This window comes from Alosa sapidissima, chromosome 2 (genome assembly GCF_018492685.1).
Source record: "Alosa sapidissima isolate fAloSap1 chromosome 2, fAloSap1.pri, whole genome shotgun sequence".
In the NCBI taxonomy this organism is placed as follows: Eukaryota; Metazoa; Chordata; class Actinopteri; order Clupeiformes; family Clupeidae; genus Alosa; species Alosa sapidissima.
In genome coordinates, this window is record NC_055958.1 from 615,026 (window position 1) to 634,798 (window position 19,773).

At 42.3% G+C, this 19,773-nt stretch overlaps 2 protein-coding genes across 6 annotated transcripts in view; one reads left to right on the forward strand and one right to left on the reverse strand.

Moving 5' to 3' along the window:
- Positions 1-19,773, reverse strand: part of LOC121694807 (zinc-binding protein A33-like) — a 221,330-nt gene that overhangs the window by 68,410 nt on the left and 133,147 nt on the right. The window lies entirely within an intron of this gene.
- The window catches only part of abi2a (abl-interactor 2a), a 116,562-nt gene continuing 115,939 nt past the window's right edge, over positions 19,151-19,773 (forward strand). For 2 of the 5 annotated variants that reach the window (XM_042074969.1, XM_042074999.1), the window contains exon 1: positions 19,153-19,318. In XM_042074969.1, the coding sequence (XP_041930903.1) occupies positions 19,202-19,318 (117 nt within the window). In that variant the 5' untranslated portion in view covers positions 19,153-19,201. Of the gene's footprint in view, positions 19,319-19,773 lie in introns of all 5 variants that reach the window. The other 3 variants (XM_042074977.1, XM_042074991.1, XM_042074984.1) reach the window with 3 other exon arrangements.

Sequence of the window (19,773 nt, forward strand, 5' to 3'; positions counted from 1 at the left end):
GGCACACACGCTGACCAGTTTCTCTAGAAGCGCCAGCCTGTTCCACTCTGTCCAGTACCCCCTGGGAGTCTGGATGGAACACATGCCCAGGCACCACGGGGAGACCTAACAGGTCTGTCGTGATGGCATCAGGGAGAGAGGTTTGGGCAAGCCACACCTGTCTACGGCACAGCACCGCAGAGGCCATAGCACTCCCCACATCACGCGTCAGCTGGGAGTGGGCTGACAGTGCGGCATCCACCAGGGCCCTTGCATCATGGTCCTCCGGGCTCATCGTTTTTCGCAGAGCCGCCAGAGTGATAGCCAGGGCGTTGCCCATACGGGCTGCCCGTGCTGATGCGTCAAAGCAGTGACTGATGAGACGGTCCGTCTTGGCACACTCCTTACGCGGGCAGCGTGGATTGGGAGATGCATTGGCAGGCCCCAGGGAAGTCCAGGCGGCGATGGACTGCTGGACAGCTGACGGCAACCTGGATTGAATTGCGCTGTAGCGACTTACCCCATGCCGTCCGCAGCACCTTCGTGTAATCCTCTGCCACGGGTATACAGGGTGGTGGGCTGCTGTGCGAGACGCCTTCCCAGACGCCCCCAAGGGAAGCCATGTCTGGCATAGGGGCCTGAAGACCCAGGATCTTGGAGGCACTCAACACCCGTGACATCAAGGAGCCGACGGGGACCTCCCCTGGCACCGTGGATTCATCAGTTGGCTCCAGCATGTCTGAATGTAGCTCATCCAGGAGGCCGTCCCCGCTTACGTCATCGATCGTAGAACGAGGGGCATGGAGCGACAGCACATCCACATCACCCAGATCAACATCCGCACCATGGCTCTCAGGCCTGGATGGGGAGAGACCTTCCTGGCCAGGGGGCAGAGAAGGGGATGACGTGCCCTGGAGACCCTCCAGCCTGTCCATCCTCCTAGCCAGAGCCTGGAGAGCTGAGAGAATCTGAAGCGACTCCGTGCCATTACCCTCGGTCACGGCAGCTGGAGCCGAGCGCTTAGCAGGTCCAGGGACCTCCACCTGATCATGCCTGGAAGGGGACTCATGTTGCCGTTTACGCTTGTGCGTATGGTTACGACCATGCCTATGAGAGTGGGATGGTCGGTCGGGTGAGCGCCGCCTGTCCCGTCCACGCACGTGGCCACATGCCTGGTCAGCCCGGCGGAGCCGTTCCTCCCTAGGAAGGTCACAGGCTGCGCTGCAGGGGCTGTCGACATCCTCCAGGAGGTGGGCGGCCCCAAGGCAAGCGGGACACTCTCTATGCCCGTCATTGGGGGCCATCGTGGCCCTACAGACTCTGCAGTAGTGTGCCGCCATAGCCTACCACAGAAAAACACAATGCAATACAACACAATACAATACAATAAGGCACTTACCTTGGCCGTACAACGCACTGGGTCTGCAAGCAGCAGCCCGTAAAGAGATACAGCAGTGGTGTAATCAACCAGAGAATGTCTAATAAGGGGAGAGTACACGGGTGGCCTGAAGCAGTGCTTGTGGATTTTAGGTAAGGTGTAAAACACTGGAGTAATGGGGCAATCCACTTTCATATATGCATATTCATTTTTGGTTATATGTCCCATTTTCATTAACTGGTTTAATTTCTCATGCACATGATTCTTGAAACTCAGAGTGGGATTAGAGTCCAACTTCCTGTAAAATTTGGTGTTTTTCAATTGGGTGTGTATTTCTCTCTCATATGAAATTCGTTTTAAAATGACAATTGCGCCACCTTTGTCTGCATTTTGAATAATTAGTTCCCCATCTTTTTGTAAAGTTTTCAATTCTTGTCTTTGCTTCGAGGTTAGGTTATTCCCAACTTTATATTACTTTTTATTACGTATAGCAGTTGTTACCTCCTGCTCAACTAACCTGCAATATGTATCCAGGGAGGGATTTCTGTGTTTTGGAGGTATAAAATATGATTTACCTCTGAATCGAGTTCTTGCTTCAGTGAGGGTCTGTTCACTTTGAAGTGCTTGTAAAGTTTCCGTTTCGACGGGCGTGTGCAGTGTGGAAGTCATCATATCCGCTGCCCCCCTGGGCTGTGGAAGAATGTCAAGTCCAACACTAGTTAGGCCTACAGTTGGCATATCGTCCTTGGTTGAGAAAACTTTATTATTGAAGAACTCTTTTAGTCTCAGGTTACGAAAAAATCGTTGCATATCAATGTGCGTGTTAAAATCATTACATTGGGTTGTTGGGACAAAAGATAAGCCTTTTGAAAGGGCTGAAATGCAAGTGTCCGAGATTGTCTTACCAGACAAATTGATGACGTAGACGACATCTTTTTCATATGGGATGGTGATGAGAACGAGCTACAAGCATTCCATACATACATGGGTGAGAACAACCAATATCTGAGATTTACTATGTCCGTGGATAAAACAAAAATGAACAGATAGAAACTCTTTGCTACATGGGGAATCGTACCACCCGACATCCTTAAAGAAAAACCTTCCAATCTCCCAGTTCAGTAGAATCAGGAGAATCTGTAGCTCGGAGGACGGCTATCAATCTCAATCAACCATTTAAAAAAAAAAGGTTCAAAGAAAGGGGCTACAAGGATCAATGGATTGGAGAAGCTGCTGATCGTTTTAAAAACATGTCCCAAGATCAATGCTAGAATAGGAGAACAAAAAATAATAAAAACATGGAATCAAGAATATCATGTTGTGTACAGTACTCCCCAATTGCCAGGGACATTGAACAGAGTGTAAAAAGACATTGGCACATCATTGACTCTGACCCATGTTTAAAAAAGATTTTCCCCAAACCACTGCGTGTGGTCTACAAAAGACAACCAAACCTTCGGAACATGCTGGTGAGGGCGGATTTACCCCCTCTTCCTCCCCCCACACACTTTCTGAGTAACATTCAACCAGGCAACTATAAATGTGGAAACTGCCAACAATGTAACTTCACTAGTAAAACTCACTTTTTTAATCACCCCCATACTGGTAAAAAAATTCACATCAAGGGTATCATATCCTGTTTAACAAAAAATGTGATCTATATGCTTAAGTGCCCATGTGGCTTGGCCTACGTGGGGAAGACCACAAGGGCACTTAAGACTAGGATAGCAGAGCACAGATGTGCAATACGCAACATGGACATGAAAAGTTCAGTGGCAGCCCATTTTAAAGAGGCCCGTCATAATGTGTCTGCCCTTAAATATATGGGAATTGAGATGATAAAAATGCCCAGGAGGGGGGGCAATATTGACAACTTACTTCTCAAACGTGAACTATATTGGATTTACACACTGGACACTATGGCACCAAGGGGTATGAATGAGGACTTTAATATCAGACCGTCCCTGTAACTATTTTAATGACTATGTGGTTGCTAACTGAAAATCTTTAAATAATGGTACTTCTGTTTCGTGTTCTTCTGTTTGCCCTTTGCCCTTTAGAAGTGAGTAAAGAGTTCACAAACTCACTAGCAAAAGTTTTTTAACATGATGCTGTATTGTAGTCTCCTGGATAAAAATAGTAACCTTGTGATTATATACACCTTATCATGCTTACTTGAAATGATGATAGCCATAGGGCCTGATGCTATGTCAAGTACTCTGAATAGACTTCTTTGTACACTCTAAGACGTGTTTTAGAAAGAACTTCAAAATATGTGTTTATGTTTGTATGTATGTATATATGTGTATATGTATATATTTTCTGTATTTTTTGTATATTTGGTAGAGACTGGTGTAGTGTGGTGAAAAATATTTGTGGATGTCTATTGGTACTTTGGGATGCACCTCTCTGCAGTGGGTGTGCCTTCCAATTAGAACTTGATTGATGTACCATGTGACCCTTTCTACCTAATAAGTATGACGTGTGTCTATCTTGATTCAAGTCTGATGAAGAGCGTGTAGCTCGAAAACGTTCACTTGGTGAAATTAAAGAAAAAGCAAAACGGGAGCAAGTGTGCGGACATTCAATTTTGTTTTTTGATTGTCTGACCCTTTTGTCCTGCACCTGCGTTTTGGACGTGCGCACCTCTACCTTAGTAATATAAATATTGACTTAATCTGGTAGTGTATCAGTGTCTGCAGGGCCCACAGCATGCTGGTCATCACAGGAGCCTGCAGGTCAAAGGTCATCCAGCTGGACACACACACATGGGCGGATTATGAACTTTCGGGCCCCTGGGCCCAGATGTATTAAGGGCCCCCCACTAATTGTCACTCATGTGAGAGGGGGGGTTTGGGGGTCTTCCCCCAGAACATTTTTAATTTGTTTGATGTGATTTCCTGTATTCTGGTGCATTTTGGGGATGGCCAATACTTTAATTCAATCAGATTCATAGCCTACAGTACATCCTGATTTGTTGATACTGAGGCAATGATTCCATGCAAAGGCTTGGGCTTTAGGGCCCCCTGACCCCTTGGGCCCCTGGGCCTGGGCCCGGTAGGCCCGTGCAGTAATCCATCCCTGCACACACAGAGGCAGCTGGGGGTCACCAGGTGAGAGACTAGGGTGAGGTAGGGCAGCGCTACCTGGACACAGGTGCTGCTCACTGCTCACCTGGACACAGCGCAGTATGGACATTGCTCACCTGGACACAGCGCAGTATGGACACTGCTCACCTGGACACAGCGCAGTATGGACACTGCTCACCTGGACACTGACAGACCCAACACATGTGATGGACACAGGCTGGGGCCTCACCAACCTCAGTCAGGTCATCTGATGATGAAGTCCTGAAACACCCACTGACCCCAGGTTAGAATTACTGACCCCAGGTGTGAATTACTGACACCATGCAGGTAAGAACAGCTGACCTTTAGGTAAGAACAGCTGGTTCTTATTCGTAGCCAGAATTATTTTATAGGGGGGGCCAGCTGGGTCCAGACTTTTTATTGGGGTGGCACTTGGGAATCAAAACTACTATATGAAAACTACTCAAAAAGTTTTTAAGATTAGGATAGCCTATTTTAATAATGGCAATAAATTGTGTAAAGCCAACACTGATACACAGGTCCATTCACAGACAACCTGAACAGTTTGTTGTCCACTCCAACACATTTTCCATAAATAGGCCAATGCTAGAAAAAAGTACATTATGATAATGCACCTTGCTTAATCAGTCTTATTATGACCGCCGCGCAGCGAAGCGGCGGTCATATAGGTTTAGTCAGATTTTTTTTTTTTCTTTTTCGCATGTCCAAATTTCCGTCAAGGATTCCCGGGACACTGAAAGACCGGGGTAGACGAAACTTGGTGGGCATGTAACCCCATATGGATAGCATGGAACCATCGTTTTTTGTTTTGATCTGTAGCCCCCCCGCTGGACTGCACCCCCCAAAAGGAGGGTAGGGCAGACACAGTTTTCTGTGAATATCTCGAGAACCGTAAGGTTTAGGAGGACCATTTTTTTTGTATGTTGATCTCAAGGGGCCATGTCAACCCATGCCATAACCACTCATTTAATGTATAGCGCCACCTAATTAAACACAAAAAAGTAAAAATGAGGTGTTGTATTCGCAGGTATCTGTGACCTAACAAAGTCAAAACTGCACGAAATTGGAAGTGTAGGATCATTATGACACCCTCTGAATGCACGCCAAGTTTCGTGGAATTATGTTTATGGGGGGCCACACAATAAATTAATTTATGATACTATACACCAACTGGCCTGTAGGTGGCCGGAGACAGTTTTCTGTGAATATCTCGAGAACCGTAGGGCCTAGGAGGTCCACCTTTTTTATGTATGTTGGTCTTAAGGGGGCATGTCAACCCATCCCATTACCACTTTTTTCATGTATTGCGCCACCTAGTTAAAAATTAAAAAGCAAAAAATTTGGTGTTTTCATCACAATATCTCTGGCTGACATGGTCAAAACCCTCCGAATGCATGTCAAATTTCGTTCATGGGGGGCCTTACAATAAAATAATTTATGTGTACATTTAGTGACCGTACACCAACAGAGTTTTCTGTGAATATCTTGAGAACCGTAGGGCCTAGGATGACCAATTTTTTGCGTATGTTTGCCTCCAGGGGTCATGTTAACCCATTCCATATGCACACATGTGCATAAACAGATACACACGCACACACATACATTCACAGTAATCATACATATGACTTATACTCACACAGTAGACATATATACTGTACGCATGCATGCACATGCACACACACAGGCACATACGCAGGCACACACACACAAGCACGCACACACCGGAGCAGTGGGCAGCCTTAATCCTGGCTTAAACTTGCGTTGAAAACAACACAACGTGTGTTGTTTTTTAACACGGCTCTGTGTCCAGATAGAGACAACCCATTTGTTTTAAGTGTGTAGGGCACTTCATGGGACTCAGAGGAAGGCAGTTTCAGCTGGACCAGACTCTACTGACACTCCCCTCTGGCTACAATATCACAATATCCAGAAGACATAATAGTAATTAGAACAATAATATTTAACATTATTCCCTTTATTTTTCTAGAACTATGAGAGCACAGTGGGAAGGTGAGTGATCTGTCTCCTGTCTCTCTCTCTTCTCTGTGGTTCTGAACCCAAACCCACAGCAGCACTGACTCCTGAATGTTATTCCAGAGCCCAGTGCACACAGGATCCAGAGAACGTTTCAGGAGCTCTGATCAATGTGGCAAAGCACCTGGGCAACCTGAAGTTCAGACTCTGGGAGAAAATGCAGGAGATTGTTCAATACAGTGAGTAGCCTGCTGTTTACACATAACCAAACACACATAAACAATGTTAGGAATGAGGAGAGGGTAGACTGCTATCCATTTTCTCAAATATCCCATTGTGAAGAATCAACCAGAAAGAATCTCAATTATTAACAAAAGATTTGAACCATTTCAGTTTCAAGACTCCATTCATACTGCACATCCAAATCGATGGGATTGGCTTCCCCCTCTTCACATGGTTAGAGGAACACGCCACCGTTTTATGAAACTGGGTTATTCGCCGTCTCCCCTAGAGTTAGATAAGTGAGTAAAAACATTTTTGTACATACATGTACTGTCGTAGTCTGGCAGCGTCCCCGCTAGGTTAGCTTAGCATAGTGAATGGAATCCTTTGTTGCCGGATAACACAGGGTTGCCAACTTTCACGCATCTGGCGTGACACTCACGCTTTCAGCACCAATCTCACGCTCTCAGCACACGCAAGAAATGTCACGCTAAATCCATTCTTTTGCAATCCGTTCATTTTTTGTTGATGACTAGACCACAGTATTGTTTCTAAATGACAGGATACGAGTTTAAGGCATACATATGTCTAGACCAACAGCAGGTAGGTCTAATATCCGCCTACAACGTTCTCGGCGCAGTTTTCTCTGATTGTTGATTCGCTGACTAGGCTATTTTAATCCGGTCCGCGACACCTTCACGGAACACGCTGCTTTTCAGACATGAGGCAGACCAACACAAAGTGTGGCCACCCATTCTTCTCTAGGAACTACTCGCGAAGTAGCCTCACAGACATCACATGAAATAACTTTTTCTCATCTTTTATAAGGTGCTATAGCCGCTATTTGCTGCGATAAACGGTTCGCGAGAAAATTAACTTTCAAGAAATAATCATATTAGGCTACTATAGCTCTGCGCTCATTTCAATTCATATAGGTGGAATATCTCTCAAACTTTTCATTCCACACATGTCAAACCGTAAACCAGAATAAACAGCAGACCTTACCGAACACAAGGGTGTAATGCAATACCCTGTACAATAAGCCGTTCCAGAGTAATCCGGTTTTGAAATGGTAGCAAATTTCTATATGGTCTCCAATTTTGGGCTTTAGGTATAACTTAAAACTGAGCTGTGCTTAAATACCTACATATGTGTAAATATTAAAATCAGAGGATATACAGCTCATGGCTAAGAGTTTGTCGATGTAGCCATAATGATTTGTTTTCACAAAATGCTAAGCATGCATGTATTTAAGTGTCTTAAAAAAGTGTGCTTATATTGGTCAATGCATAATTTCATAACAGGCCAAATAGAAAACTAGATGTACCGCAGAGCGGTACAAAATATGACCGCCGCCCAGTCCAGCACATTTTTTCCACAAAAATAAATCACGCTGAAAGGTCTATATGATTCTAACTGTCTCACTAAATTGCATTATCCACACTCAATTCTCACTGGTATCTGCTAGACAACAAGTACCAAAACATGATTAGTTCATAGATTTCACATGTAAAATTGATTTTATACAACCCCACCCCCATCTTGCCTGTTCATAATTCTGAGAAATTCTTGAATTGTGTGCATGTGTGCGTGTACACGTTTATGTTTATGTGTGTGGGTGTGTCTGTGTGTGTGTGTGTGTGTGTGTGCATGCTTATGTGTTTGCCTGCGTATGTGTGTTTGTGCATGTGCATGCATGCGTACATATGTCTACTGTGTGAGTATGTGTCATACGTATGATTACTGTGAATGTATGTGTGTGCGTGTGTATCTGTTTATGCACATGTGTGCACATGGAATGGGTTAACATGACCCCTGGAGGCAAACATACGGAAAAAATTGGTCATCCTAGGCCCTACGGTTCTCAAGATATTCACAGAAAACTGTGTCTGCCCTACCCTCCTTTCGGGGGGTCCAGTACAGGGCTACAGATCAAAACGAAAAATGATGGTTCCATGCTATCCATGTGGGGTTACATGCCCACCAAGTTTCGTGTACCCCGGTCTTTTAGTGTCCCGGGAATCCTTGTTGATGTACGGTCACTAAATGTACACATAAATTATTTTATTGTAAGGCCCCCCATGAACGAAAGTTCACAAAACTTGGCATGCATTCGGAGGGTGTCATAATGATCCTACACTTTCAATTTCGTGCAGTTTTGACCATGTCAGCCAGAGATATTGTGATGAAAACACCTAATTTTTTGCTTTTTAATTTTTAACTAGGTGGCGCTATACATGAAATAAGTGATAATGGGATGGGTTGACATGCCCCCTTAAGACCAACATACAAAAAAAGGTGGACCTCCTAGGCCCTACGGTTCTCGAGATATTCACAGAAAACTGTCTCCGGCCATCTACAGGCCAGTTGGTGTATAGTAACATAAATTAATTTATTGTGTGGCCCCCCATGAACGGAATTCCACGAAACTTGGCGTGCATTCAGAGGGTGTTATAATGATCCTACACTTCCAATTTCGTGCAGTTTTGACTATGTTAGGTCACAGATACCTGCGATTACAACACCTCATTTTTACTTTTTTGTGTTTAACTACTGTAGGTGGCGCTATACATGAAATGAGTGGTTATGGAATGGGTTGACATGGCCCTTTGAGATCAACATACAAAAAAAATGGTCCTCCTAAACCCTACGGTTCTCGAGATATTCACAGAAAACTGTGGGGGGTGCAATTGTGGTGGATTTCTATGACTTAACGGATGCATGTATGGTTTTTATAAACTTTGATATTACTGCAATTATTATGAGACTTCAAGGCCTGTACACATCTTAAACAGACCAGACCAGCAGTCAAGGAGTGGGGTGAGGGAGTTCACAGTGACACCTGGCTGGATGGTCGAGGGGGTGAAGGAGTTCACAGTGAACTAGATGGTCGAGAGCGAGAGGATGATGTAATTGGATGATGTAATGGTGGTAACAGCAAGGCCAAGTAACAGGTGGCAAGATAAGAAGCCCTGTTACAACTGGAAAAAAACAGAATCTGGGAAAAAACCCAGAAGGAGACAGTTTTGCATATAATTTATGCATGATGAGACAATGGGTTCCACCAATAGTCGTAACCTTGGTGGATGCTGATAGGCCAACAGGTGTCTTTCGAGGGTGGCGAGAGGGCCCAACCCCAAGGTTAAGGAGTATAAAAGATAGGTCGCAGCCACCTGTTAGTCAGATCTCATCGGGGGCACCAGCTGATGACATCTCACATCACCCTATTGCTTGACACCTGGTCTGGACATCGTTTAGGCTGGACTATCACTGCAATACGGTGAATAAAGATCAGCAGTCTTCAGAGATCTCCTGTCTGCATTGTCTCCTTCGGACGCTTTGTTCCAGAGTGCTAATTAGTAAGTAGTTAAGTGATAAATTGTTCAGTGGATTCGGAAGTGGACCGGTTTTTCCACGACACAATCCAGCGGGGGGCTACAGATCAAAACAAAAAACGATGGTTCCATGCTATCCATATGGGGTTACATTCCCACCAAGTTTCGTCTACCCCGGTCTTTTCAGTGTCTCGGGAATCCTTGACGGAAATGTGGACATGCGGAAAAAAATAAATAAAAATCTGACTAAACCTATATGCGCGGCGGTCATAATAAATGTTAAATGTTAAATATAGCCTAGACATAATATCAGATAATGTAGGATAGTATAGAGTTAGATAAAGTTGGATGGCTCCAGAACTCACACCAGTGGATTGGGTCTTAAAGAAGCCACACCACTTTTATGACACTATAGCTGTTCTGTCTACCTTTAGATTTGTTACTACTGGGCATGAAGGGCAGGCCAATTATGAGTTCTGTCCAACATTGATGGTAGGTTTAGAAAAAAAGTCAGCACATTTTAATCATATTGCAATAATATCAATAACCGTGATAATTTTGGTCATGATTTTTCATCAAATGTTCATACTGTATCTCATACTGTACTGTATCATACTGTATCTCTAGTGGCTGGTAGACTTTGGAATCCACCAGCCACAATGGTAGGTGGAAAAAAATATTTTAGGCTATTTCCATCCCTGATACATTCACGTACACTCATACACACATTCATAAGTCTCAATCTGTCCATTTCTTTCCACAAAACTCGCCAGAAGTCATCATTTAAGGGGTTATTTTTCAATTTTGTCTACTGAGTCAGGGGACAGACATTTTTAAAATTAGGTTTAGGGAAAAATATAACGCACACGCACTATGACTTCATAAAATCTCACTCCAGCCTAACACCCAAGTTGGCAACCCTGTAAAATGTTGTGAGTAAAAGTGAGCAAAAAAAAATCCTCATTACTTCTTGTGGCCTCCGTCACAACGAGTACAAATAGCAATGCAGATTAAGACTAGACAATTTCCTAGGCAGATATTGACTTGGGACTATATTGGGGCGAAGCACTGCTACTTGGGCACAGAGATTGATCGTGCTGTGGTGAGTGAGAAAGTACTGATGTGTTTCGTGATATCTCTGCACCCAGCAGTGTTTCGCCCCAATTCTTAGTCCCAAGTCAATACCTGCCTAGAAAATCGCCTCATCTTAATTGCCATCTGCATTGTATTTTCAATACAACCCTGCACACCAGCGGAGGGGGTGGCAGAGTTGATTCTGGTTGTATTGAGAATATTGAACAAACCGACAAAAATAATCCAGCAAAGACAAAAGACAAGGTTTAAATTCACCTTATTCCGCGCAAAAACACAAGGGGCGCCATCGTTTGAGGTCAGGAAGTTTGGTCTGGCATTGCTCCGTTGCCAATGCCTGACTAGCAACTATGCCCGAACCAGAGCGGTAGGCCTACGGACCAGAAGAACTCCTGAACGGTTATGTTCAGAGCTAAGAATGCAACTGTGTTTAACAGAGAATAGATGTAGGTTGCGAGTGACAAAATATTAGCTTTTAGTATGGTACGATGTCTTTGTAAATGACGTTTAATTACAAAGTGTTTCTTTCATCCCGGATATCCCTAACGGAGACGCTGATGCTAGAAGGTAGATATTAGATTTCACCATCGCGTCTGTTGTAGAAGATATTGACAGTGCAATAGCTTTAGAAAATGACCAGAAAACAATGTTAAGGCAGTTGTGGAGAAGAAGGATGGTTCGGGTGTTCTTCAGTGTTGTAATGTAACGGAGTACAAATACTTCGTTACTGTACTTAAGTAGAAATTTCACGTATCTGTACTTTACTTCACTATTTAAATTTATGTCAACTTCCACTTTTGCTCCACTACATTTCCTAGATAAAATGTATACTTTTACTCCGTTATATTTCCACTAAGCATCTTCGTTACTCGTTACTAAAACATAAAATTAGAAGAAATGTGTGCGACTGCAATAAAGGAGTTTTGGCGAATCACTGCTCCTAGATCGCATTACGCACGCTGCACGCTCTATTTCAGTGCTTGTTTGTTGCTAAATAGTCTGAGCGAATTAGGGTTGAAGGTGGAAGTAAATACAGCAAAAGGATATTTGGTATCGATCGAACCGTAATTTCATGTAGATTAAGAATTCCAGGTGCCTACAGCGCATATTTGTACCAGAAAAAAGATATACAGCTTTAAATGGACCATGGTATAATGATTATTGGGCCAAAATCGTATATTATCACATATAGATATTAGCTGATATCTCCCATACTGGTAAAATTATATTTTCCAAACTTGGTGTAGATAGATAGATAGATAGATAGATAGATAGGTGTACTTACTTACCATAAGTTCTTGATAAAATTAGTAGGTGTTTAATGTCTTGGGGTCAAAGGTCAAGGTCATGTGAGGTCATACTTGACATGCAATGTTTGTTTTATACCTCTCAAGCAGATTGAAGGTTCCTCATTAAACACAACACAGCTAATTAAGCCTAAATTAACTGATAAGGCAGGGATGTCAAACTCAGGCCCGGCCCGCGGGCTGCTTATTTGTGGCCCGCGAGGTCATTATTCAATCTGTATTAGAAGTGGCCCGCCGCGTAGTTTATACAACGCATCCATATCTGAGCTGGCCCGACAGTATTCTCTTCAGCGCATCCACATTACGGCTCCCACACCCAGCTGTGTTCCGTCAACGCATTCCAGTGGGTGTTCCCGACGGTAGCTATGCAAATGACTTGAAGTAAAACCGTAATGTGATTGGTTGGTGCCGTCCGTAGATTGGCTTGATTGGCCGGTGCCGTCTGTCGGTGCAGCAACAGCTGAACTCCTCAACGCGAGCAGCGGGAGAAACGCGATGCGACGGCCCACAATTCAGTTCGGCAACGGATCACGTGAGCCCCTACATACTGTACATCGATAACACTTCAAATCCCAAAATGCGTTGCATCGTTAATGTCGCCTTTTCTGTTCATAAACAAAACACGTATCCATGCAACCAGACAAACTATCAACGAAAATGGCGAAGCGAAAGATTGATAATCGGAGCTTTCAAGATATGTGGGAAAACGATTATACGTTCATATTATTCAAGGACAAACCCGTTTGCTTGGTATGTGGATTCACCGTAGCTGTCACTAAAGAGTACAACATAAAACGGCACTACGAAACTAAACATGAAGACAAATACAAAGATCTGGATGCGAAGCTTAAGCTACAGAAGGTGGGAGAATTGAAAGCAAGTCTGCTTTCAAGGCAGACTACCCAAGCCAAGTTACAAGTGATGATGCTGCAAAAGCGAGTTTTACTGTTGCACAGGATATCGCGCAAACAGCACGGCCATTCTCAGAGGGAGAGTTTGTTAACTGTTAGTAGTTACAATTACAATTTTGATAATTGTTAAATGTTATTTACATTTTTTATAGTTCACCTGCAAAAAATAGGCCAATATATTTTTTCTATTCAGATATTCAATATATTTTTCTATTAGGCTATATTCAAAAATGCCTGCATTCTATTTTTTTCTTGTGTGTATATAGTTTTAATTCAATAAAAACATTGGTTATTCAATAAATGTTGCGCTTGGCCCGCGACTTCTTAATTTTGTCCCCCTGTGAATTTGAGTTTGACACCCCTGTGATAAGGCATTAAAGATCATGGGGTCACAGGTAGAGGTTAAAGGTCATGAGGCTATAGCTGGCTGAGGCATAGAATCAACTATCTGAATTGACATTAAAAAAGATTAAGACATTTATTAAAGCAAAACAAACTTTATTTTCTGTATAAAAACAGTTGTTTCAACCTCCATATCTTTTTTTAGTACTGTAGTAGTAGCCCATCTGAAACCAGGGGAAATCAAAATAATTTGCTGTTTTAAAAATGCAAACATCTGTGTGAATACCTGTTTTAAAATAACTGTTACAGTTGATAAATGATATTGGAGTAAAAAACAAAGTACTATTCCATAGCATTCAGTACATCAATATGCTGCATAGCAGAAGTTTTAGATTAAATCCAAACCATTTCTGTCAAACATCTGATAAACATTGTCATCTTAAGCTATTTCCTTCAACTTAAATTATAACAACAGACAATCGATGTAAATGTCTATGTTGATAGAATAGTGTTAGAAATAAAAACTACCCTTGCATCGCATTGCAATAGTTACAGTATACTTTGTTCCCTGAAGTTGGTAGTAGGCATATAAGCAACGGCAGTAGGACTGATATTATCTAGGATTCTACTAGGTATTATGGTGGGTTTTCAGGATGCTTTGGAAATATGACCAAATACTGCATGTGAGTTTTGTGTGACCCCTTGTAACCTTGACCTTTGACCTCAAGACCTAAATTGTCTTGCCAGCTCTTTGACAATTTATAGTGGGTAAGTAGACCAAGTTTTGATGAATATCTTTCAATTGGTTTAAGAGATATCAGCTAATATCAAGATGTACTAACATACGTTTTTGGCCCAAAACTCATTGTGCCATGCTCCATTCAAAGCCCTGTATATTTTTTTCAGTACAAATCTGCGCTGTAGGCACCAAAAATTCTTAATCTACAGAAAATTACGATTCAAATGATACCAAATATGCTTTTGCTGTATTTACTTCCACCTCTGACTCTTTTCTAGGCTAATTCGCTCAGACTAAAAGGAGGAGGACGCACAACTGAAACCGCCATGGAAGCACAAGCACCTACTGGAGGATCTCCCGTTATCATAGACGACCACCCCGACCATAGTGGTGAACTCGGTGAACATGGTAGTGGCAGAGCCGGACAGTAACGGAGTACATTTACTTGAGTACAGTACTTGAGTACAGTTTTGAGGGATCTGTACTTTACTCGAGTATCATTTTTGGGGAGTACTCATGACTTTACTCAAGTACATTTGAGAGGTAAATATTGTACTCTTTACTCCACTACATTTCTATCCATAGCCGTGAGTACCCGTTACTTCTTCTAAAAAAAAGTAAAAAGCAAAAATCTCGGAAACCCTCAATTTGTTGTTACCTCTCAAACGTGATTGGATTGTGCAGGCGCCACTGATTGGGACAGCCTATCAGCAATCACCTTCAGCTTTACGCCAAAGTCAACTCCATGGTTAGATTTAGATAAGAGACGAAACCATGGACGAAACAATGGATGAAGACGCAGCAGGTCCATCCCGGGAATGTGCCAACCTGTGGCCCCACCTTGCCAGACTATTTCAATTTTCTGAACAAGAATAGTTTTCACTTCAAATGTTTCAATTACAAAATAGTATTTTGTATTTGAAATACGTATTTTAAATACATGTATTAGAAATACTGCCCATCCCTGGCAACATGGTAAAAAGATATAAATTACTTGATTTTACTTTCAATTCCTTTTACATTCTCCAAGGTATTAACATTAACATTTTTCATAACTCCATGTAGGATGTTTCTGTACATAAATGTAAGCACTGTGGCAGTAGTAATGCAATATTTAGAAAATGTACTCTTGTACTCTTGATACTCAAGTACTTTTAAAAACAAGTACTTTAGTACTTTTACTTAAGTAGACATCTGACTGTACTTTTACTTGTACTTGAGTAAAATTTAGCAAAGGGTATCTGTACTTTTAGTCAAGTAATGAAGCTGTGTACTCGGTCCGCCTCTGGGTAGTGGTGAAGATAACGTCATACACCCGTGGCCGTATTTGCAAGGAATGTTTCTGTACATTGGCAGCTTTCTGTGTAGCTGAACACTCCGCTACCTGCCTCAGCGGCCTGTGAAAGGCTATTTAGCATCGCAGGACTTGTCTTCAGTCCAAGGAGAGTAAGACTGAATCAGGCACGGGGTGGGAAATTGGGAGAATTCCCGGTGGGCCGCTTCACTTTTGGGCCGGTCGAGGAAAAAAATATTGACATTTGTCACGTTAGCCTATCTTTTCTTAAAGTAGGACACGTTCCGCATTCTGTGGATGACACCAATGCAATGCCTCTGCATGGGTTGTAGCCTACGTGAGGGAGTTCTCCCCTCCCAAAAGATTTGGTTGGGTCCATATAGCCCGTCTTTTCCAAAAAGTTTTCTCAGATACGGATAGCCGAGCCGGCCCTACAGTAGACACAAGCGCCAGGAAGGATGGATGGTAGAAAGAGGCCAGGAGAGACTGAGCAGCAGATCAACCAGTCGACCACTAAAAATAATGAGCCCGAAATTAGTGATGAGGAGGCCATGACTACAGGGACAAGTAGAGAGGATAAATTAAAGTTATTTAATGTATGAAAGAGCAAATACCCTACATGATAAACCTATATGCCTTGTTTGCTCAGAAGAGGGTGTAGTAAAGGAGTAGGCTAAATCACCAAACAACAATATAGCCTACCCATGCAAAAAACGTGTAGCCTAAACATTAGTTCAATATGCCTCTTTGTGGAAGCGTGGGATAGGCTACATTTCAAAGGCTTTCTTTCTTTCTTTCTTTCTGTTTTTGTTAACTTGTGGAATAGTGGAATATTTTTGTTAACTTCTTAGTTGAAGTGAATTATTATATAACCTTTACACATTTGTTGAACCATGGTACTAATAAAAACTACAGGATAGTAAAAGCTGAAATGTTGCTTCATTTATCCAATTTCCACCACTATGGAAAACGTGGGCCGGTCTTGGGCCTGAAACTCCCAAGCACTGAATTCTGGCAACTTTGAAAACCAGCTTCTTTTGAAGATGAACAGACACCTTTTCAGTTTCAACTAATGACTAGCATATTAGTAGCTGGACATAGGTGGCCGGTGTGTGTGTGAGAGAGTGAGATGGTGACCTGGGGAGTAAGCCCTAGAAATGCTCATACCACATGACCAAAATTTTCTCCCTACAAGCAGGTCATTTTTTTTTGAGAAATAAGTTATTTATTTTTCATTTTTACCTGAAGTTCATACAAAAGTGGCATTTCTGTTTCTGTTTTTTTCTTTGATGTCAGCTCTAAAAATATTCTGTTTGTTCTTTGAACTTAAGAGAATTGTGCCTGAAAAGTCCTAGAAAAGAATGTGATTTTGATTTGATGAGTGAGATTAAGAAGATATGGGAACCCTGAATATGCTTTATGCTTTACTATAAGAAAGCCAAAATAAAGTTCACAATAAAAGTTCAAAATAAAACCGCTTGCTTTTTACTTTTACTTCAAATACTTAAGTAAATTAAATATCAGAAAATTACTTTTGATACTTAAGTATCAGATACTTTAAGACTTTTACTTAAGTAATATTCTAAAAGGTAACTTTCACTGCTACCAAAGTCTTTTTCTAGTGCGATACTTGTACTTTTACTCAAGTATTGCTTTCTAGTACTTTATACAACACTGGTGTTCTTCCTACAGGATTCCCCCCCTGTATCGGTGGAAACAAACACCATATTCACATCCCAATGGAGATCAACTCCATTGGGATGTGAATATGGTGACTCATCAGACTCATATTCTGACCAGAATTTTGAGTATGACAACGTCAGGCTAACAAAGGAACACATGGTACAGGACACAGGAAGTGTCAAGGAACAGAAGCATGGGACATAGCAAAACATGCAAAATCATCACTAACATAGGCCTACTGTAAAAAACACATTAACCTGATCTCTAGGGCACACCACTATTGTTCATGACCATCATTCACATCCTCATCACACATCACTCAGTGTTCAGCTCATGTGTCTCTGGATCCGAACACTGCATACCCACAGCTCGTTCTGTCTGAGGATCTGACCAGTGTGAGATGTGGTGATGAGGATCAGCAGCTTCCTGATAGCCCAGAAAGATTTGATTTGTATGCCAGTGTCCTGGGCTCTGAGGGCTTTAACTCAGGGACTCACTCATGGGACGTGGAGGTTGGAGAGAACACAGGGTGGTATGTGGGTGTGATGACAGAGTCTCTCCAGAGGAAAGGAAACTGTCTCTCCATGGGTGGACTTTGGTGTGTGCGGTATGATGGTGCTGTATACACAGCATATGCTCCTCCTAATGACTTCACTGAGCTCACAGTGCAGCAGAATTTCCAGAGGATCAGAGTGCAGCTGGACTGGGACAGAGGAGAGCTATCATTCTCTGATAATAACAAACACCTACACACTCTCACACACACTTTCAGGGAGAAAGTGTTTCCATACTTTTGGACTTCTAAGCTCTCTCCTCTTAGGATTCTACCAGTAAAGTCTGTGTCACACTGAGGCATCCCAGTTAGATTGAAGACAGCCTCTGTCTCACATGGATGATACAAATGCAAAACCTTGATAGTAACACACATTTAAAACATCTGTTAGTTAGATCTGATTAGCTGTCTTCAACTGAACAAGGATCATTACTGTTCTTTCACCACTTCATTTTAATACATTTAATTACATGTTAATTATGGCTTCCCTTTTCCCTTCTTCCTAGCCTATATGTGTATTATATAAAATGTGTGCTTTATTACTGCAATAGTGACCAAAAACACTAGAGGGCACCATTTGACCTAGGAAACTGTTGAGGTAAGGGCCCCTCATTTGTAACACTCCTAGAGATGCATCCAGCATGACTGACTTTGCAAATAGGACATTTTTTATGGCTAATAATAATAATAATATTAATAATATTATATATATAATATAAGAATAATGCTTGATATGGGAAAATGTCAGATAATCTCCAGTTATGTTTGTCTTTGTGTTGAACTCTGGATCTCACTCAGTGACCATATGGGTCCGTCCTTGGTTATCTGTCTGACCCTGAATACCTATTACCCTATTGGTCTGACCCTGAATACCTATTACCCTATTGGTCTGACCCGGAATACTAGTTTGCCTGGGAGGCCAGATCTAGGAAGACTGTTGGTTGTTTCAAATTCCATTTTTTGTTTCATGTAATAGATTTGTATACACACACACTACTGCCACTCTGAAGCCTGCCATCAACTCATCTAAAAGCCAATGCGCCTGCCTAAGTTAAATTTACACTAATGCTGTCACTTTAACATTTTACTTCTATACTAGTTGTAGGTTATTGTATAAAGCTAACATGACTGACTGACCACACTAATGTAATTATGTGATTCCCATTATGGTTACAACAATATTCCCAAATTTTCCTGAATTCCAGTGGAAAGGAAGTAGCGCTCCCTGGCGCTTCCTGTGCACGAACGCTCGTGCGGTAGTTTGTGTAGAAAAGATGTAAAGATGGCGGAGCTGCAGATGCTCTTGGAGGAAGAAATTCCAGCAGGTCGGAGAGCGTTGCTTGACAGTTTCACAAATCTCGAAAGAGTTGCCGAGTATTGCGAAAGTAACTATGTACAGGTAAGAGATGCTTGTTTCTTACTGAACTGCTGTAACGCAGTATCTGCAGTGCGCGCGCGTTGAATTGCACTTTACGAATTGCGGGGACTGACTGCTTTTCGCCGCTTTAATTTTGGTTGCCTTTAGCATTTGGCTACTACTCCGCTACTAGCAAAAGTAGTGGCTGTATAAATCTACTGCTAACTTTTTTTAAGTTTTACAGTATAGCTCTGTATGAAGGTTAATGTGTTCATATCATGTGCAAACATGATTTACTAGGGTGGGATTCTTTATTATCCATCCACCATAGTAGCTTACAGCGTCGGATTGTTTTGGTGGTCGTAACTAAAGCTGTTGTTGTTTGGTGGTCACCGTCGTTAACAGTTCAGTAGCAAGTTGACAAGTCTTAATTTGATCGGTTTACTAACATCATCAGTTTATTAGTGATAGGCCTAGGCTACCATATGCTGAGTTTG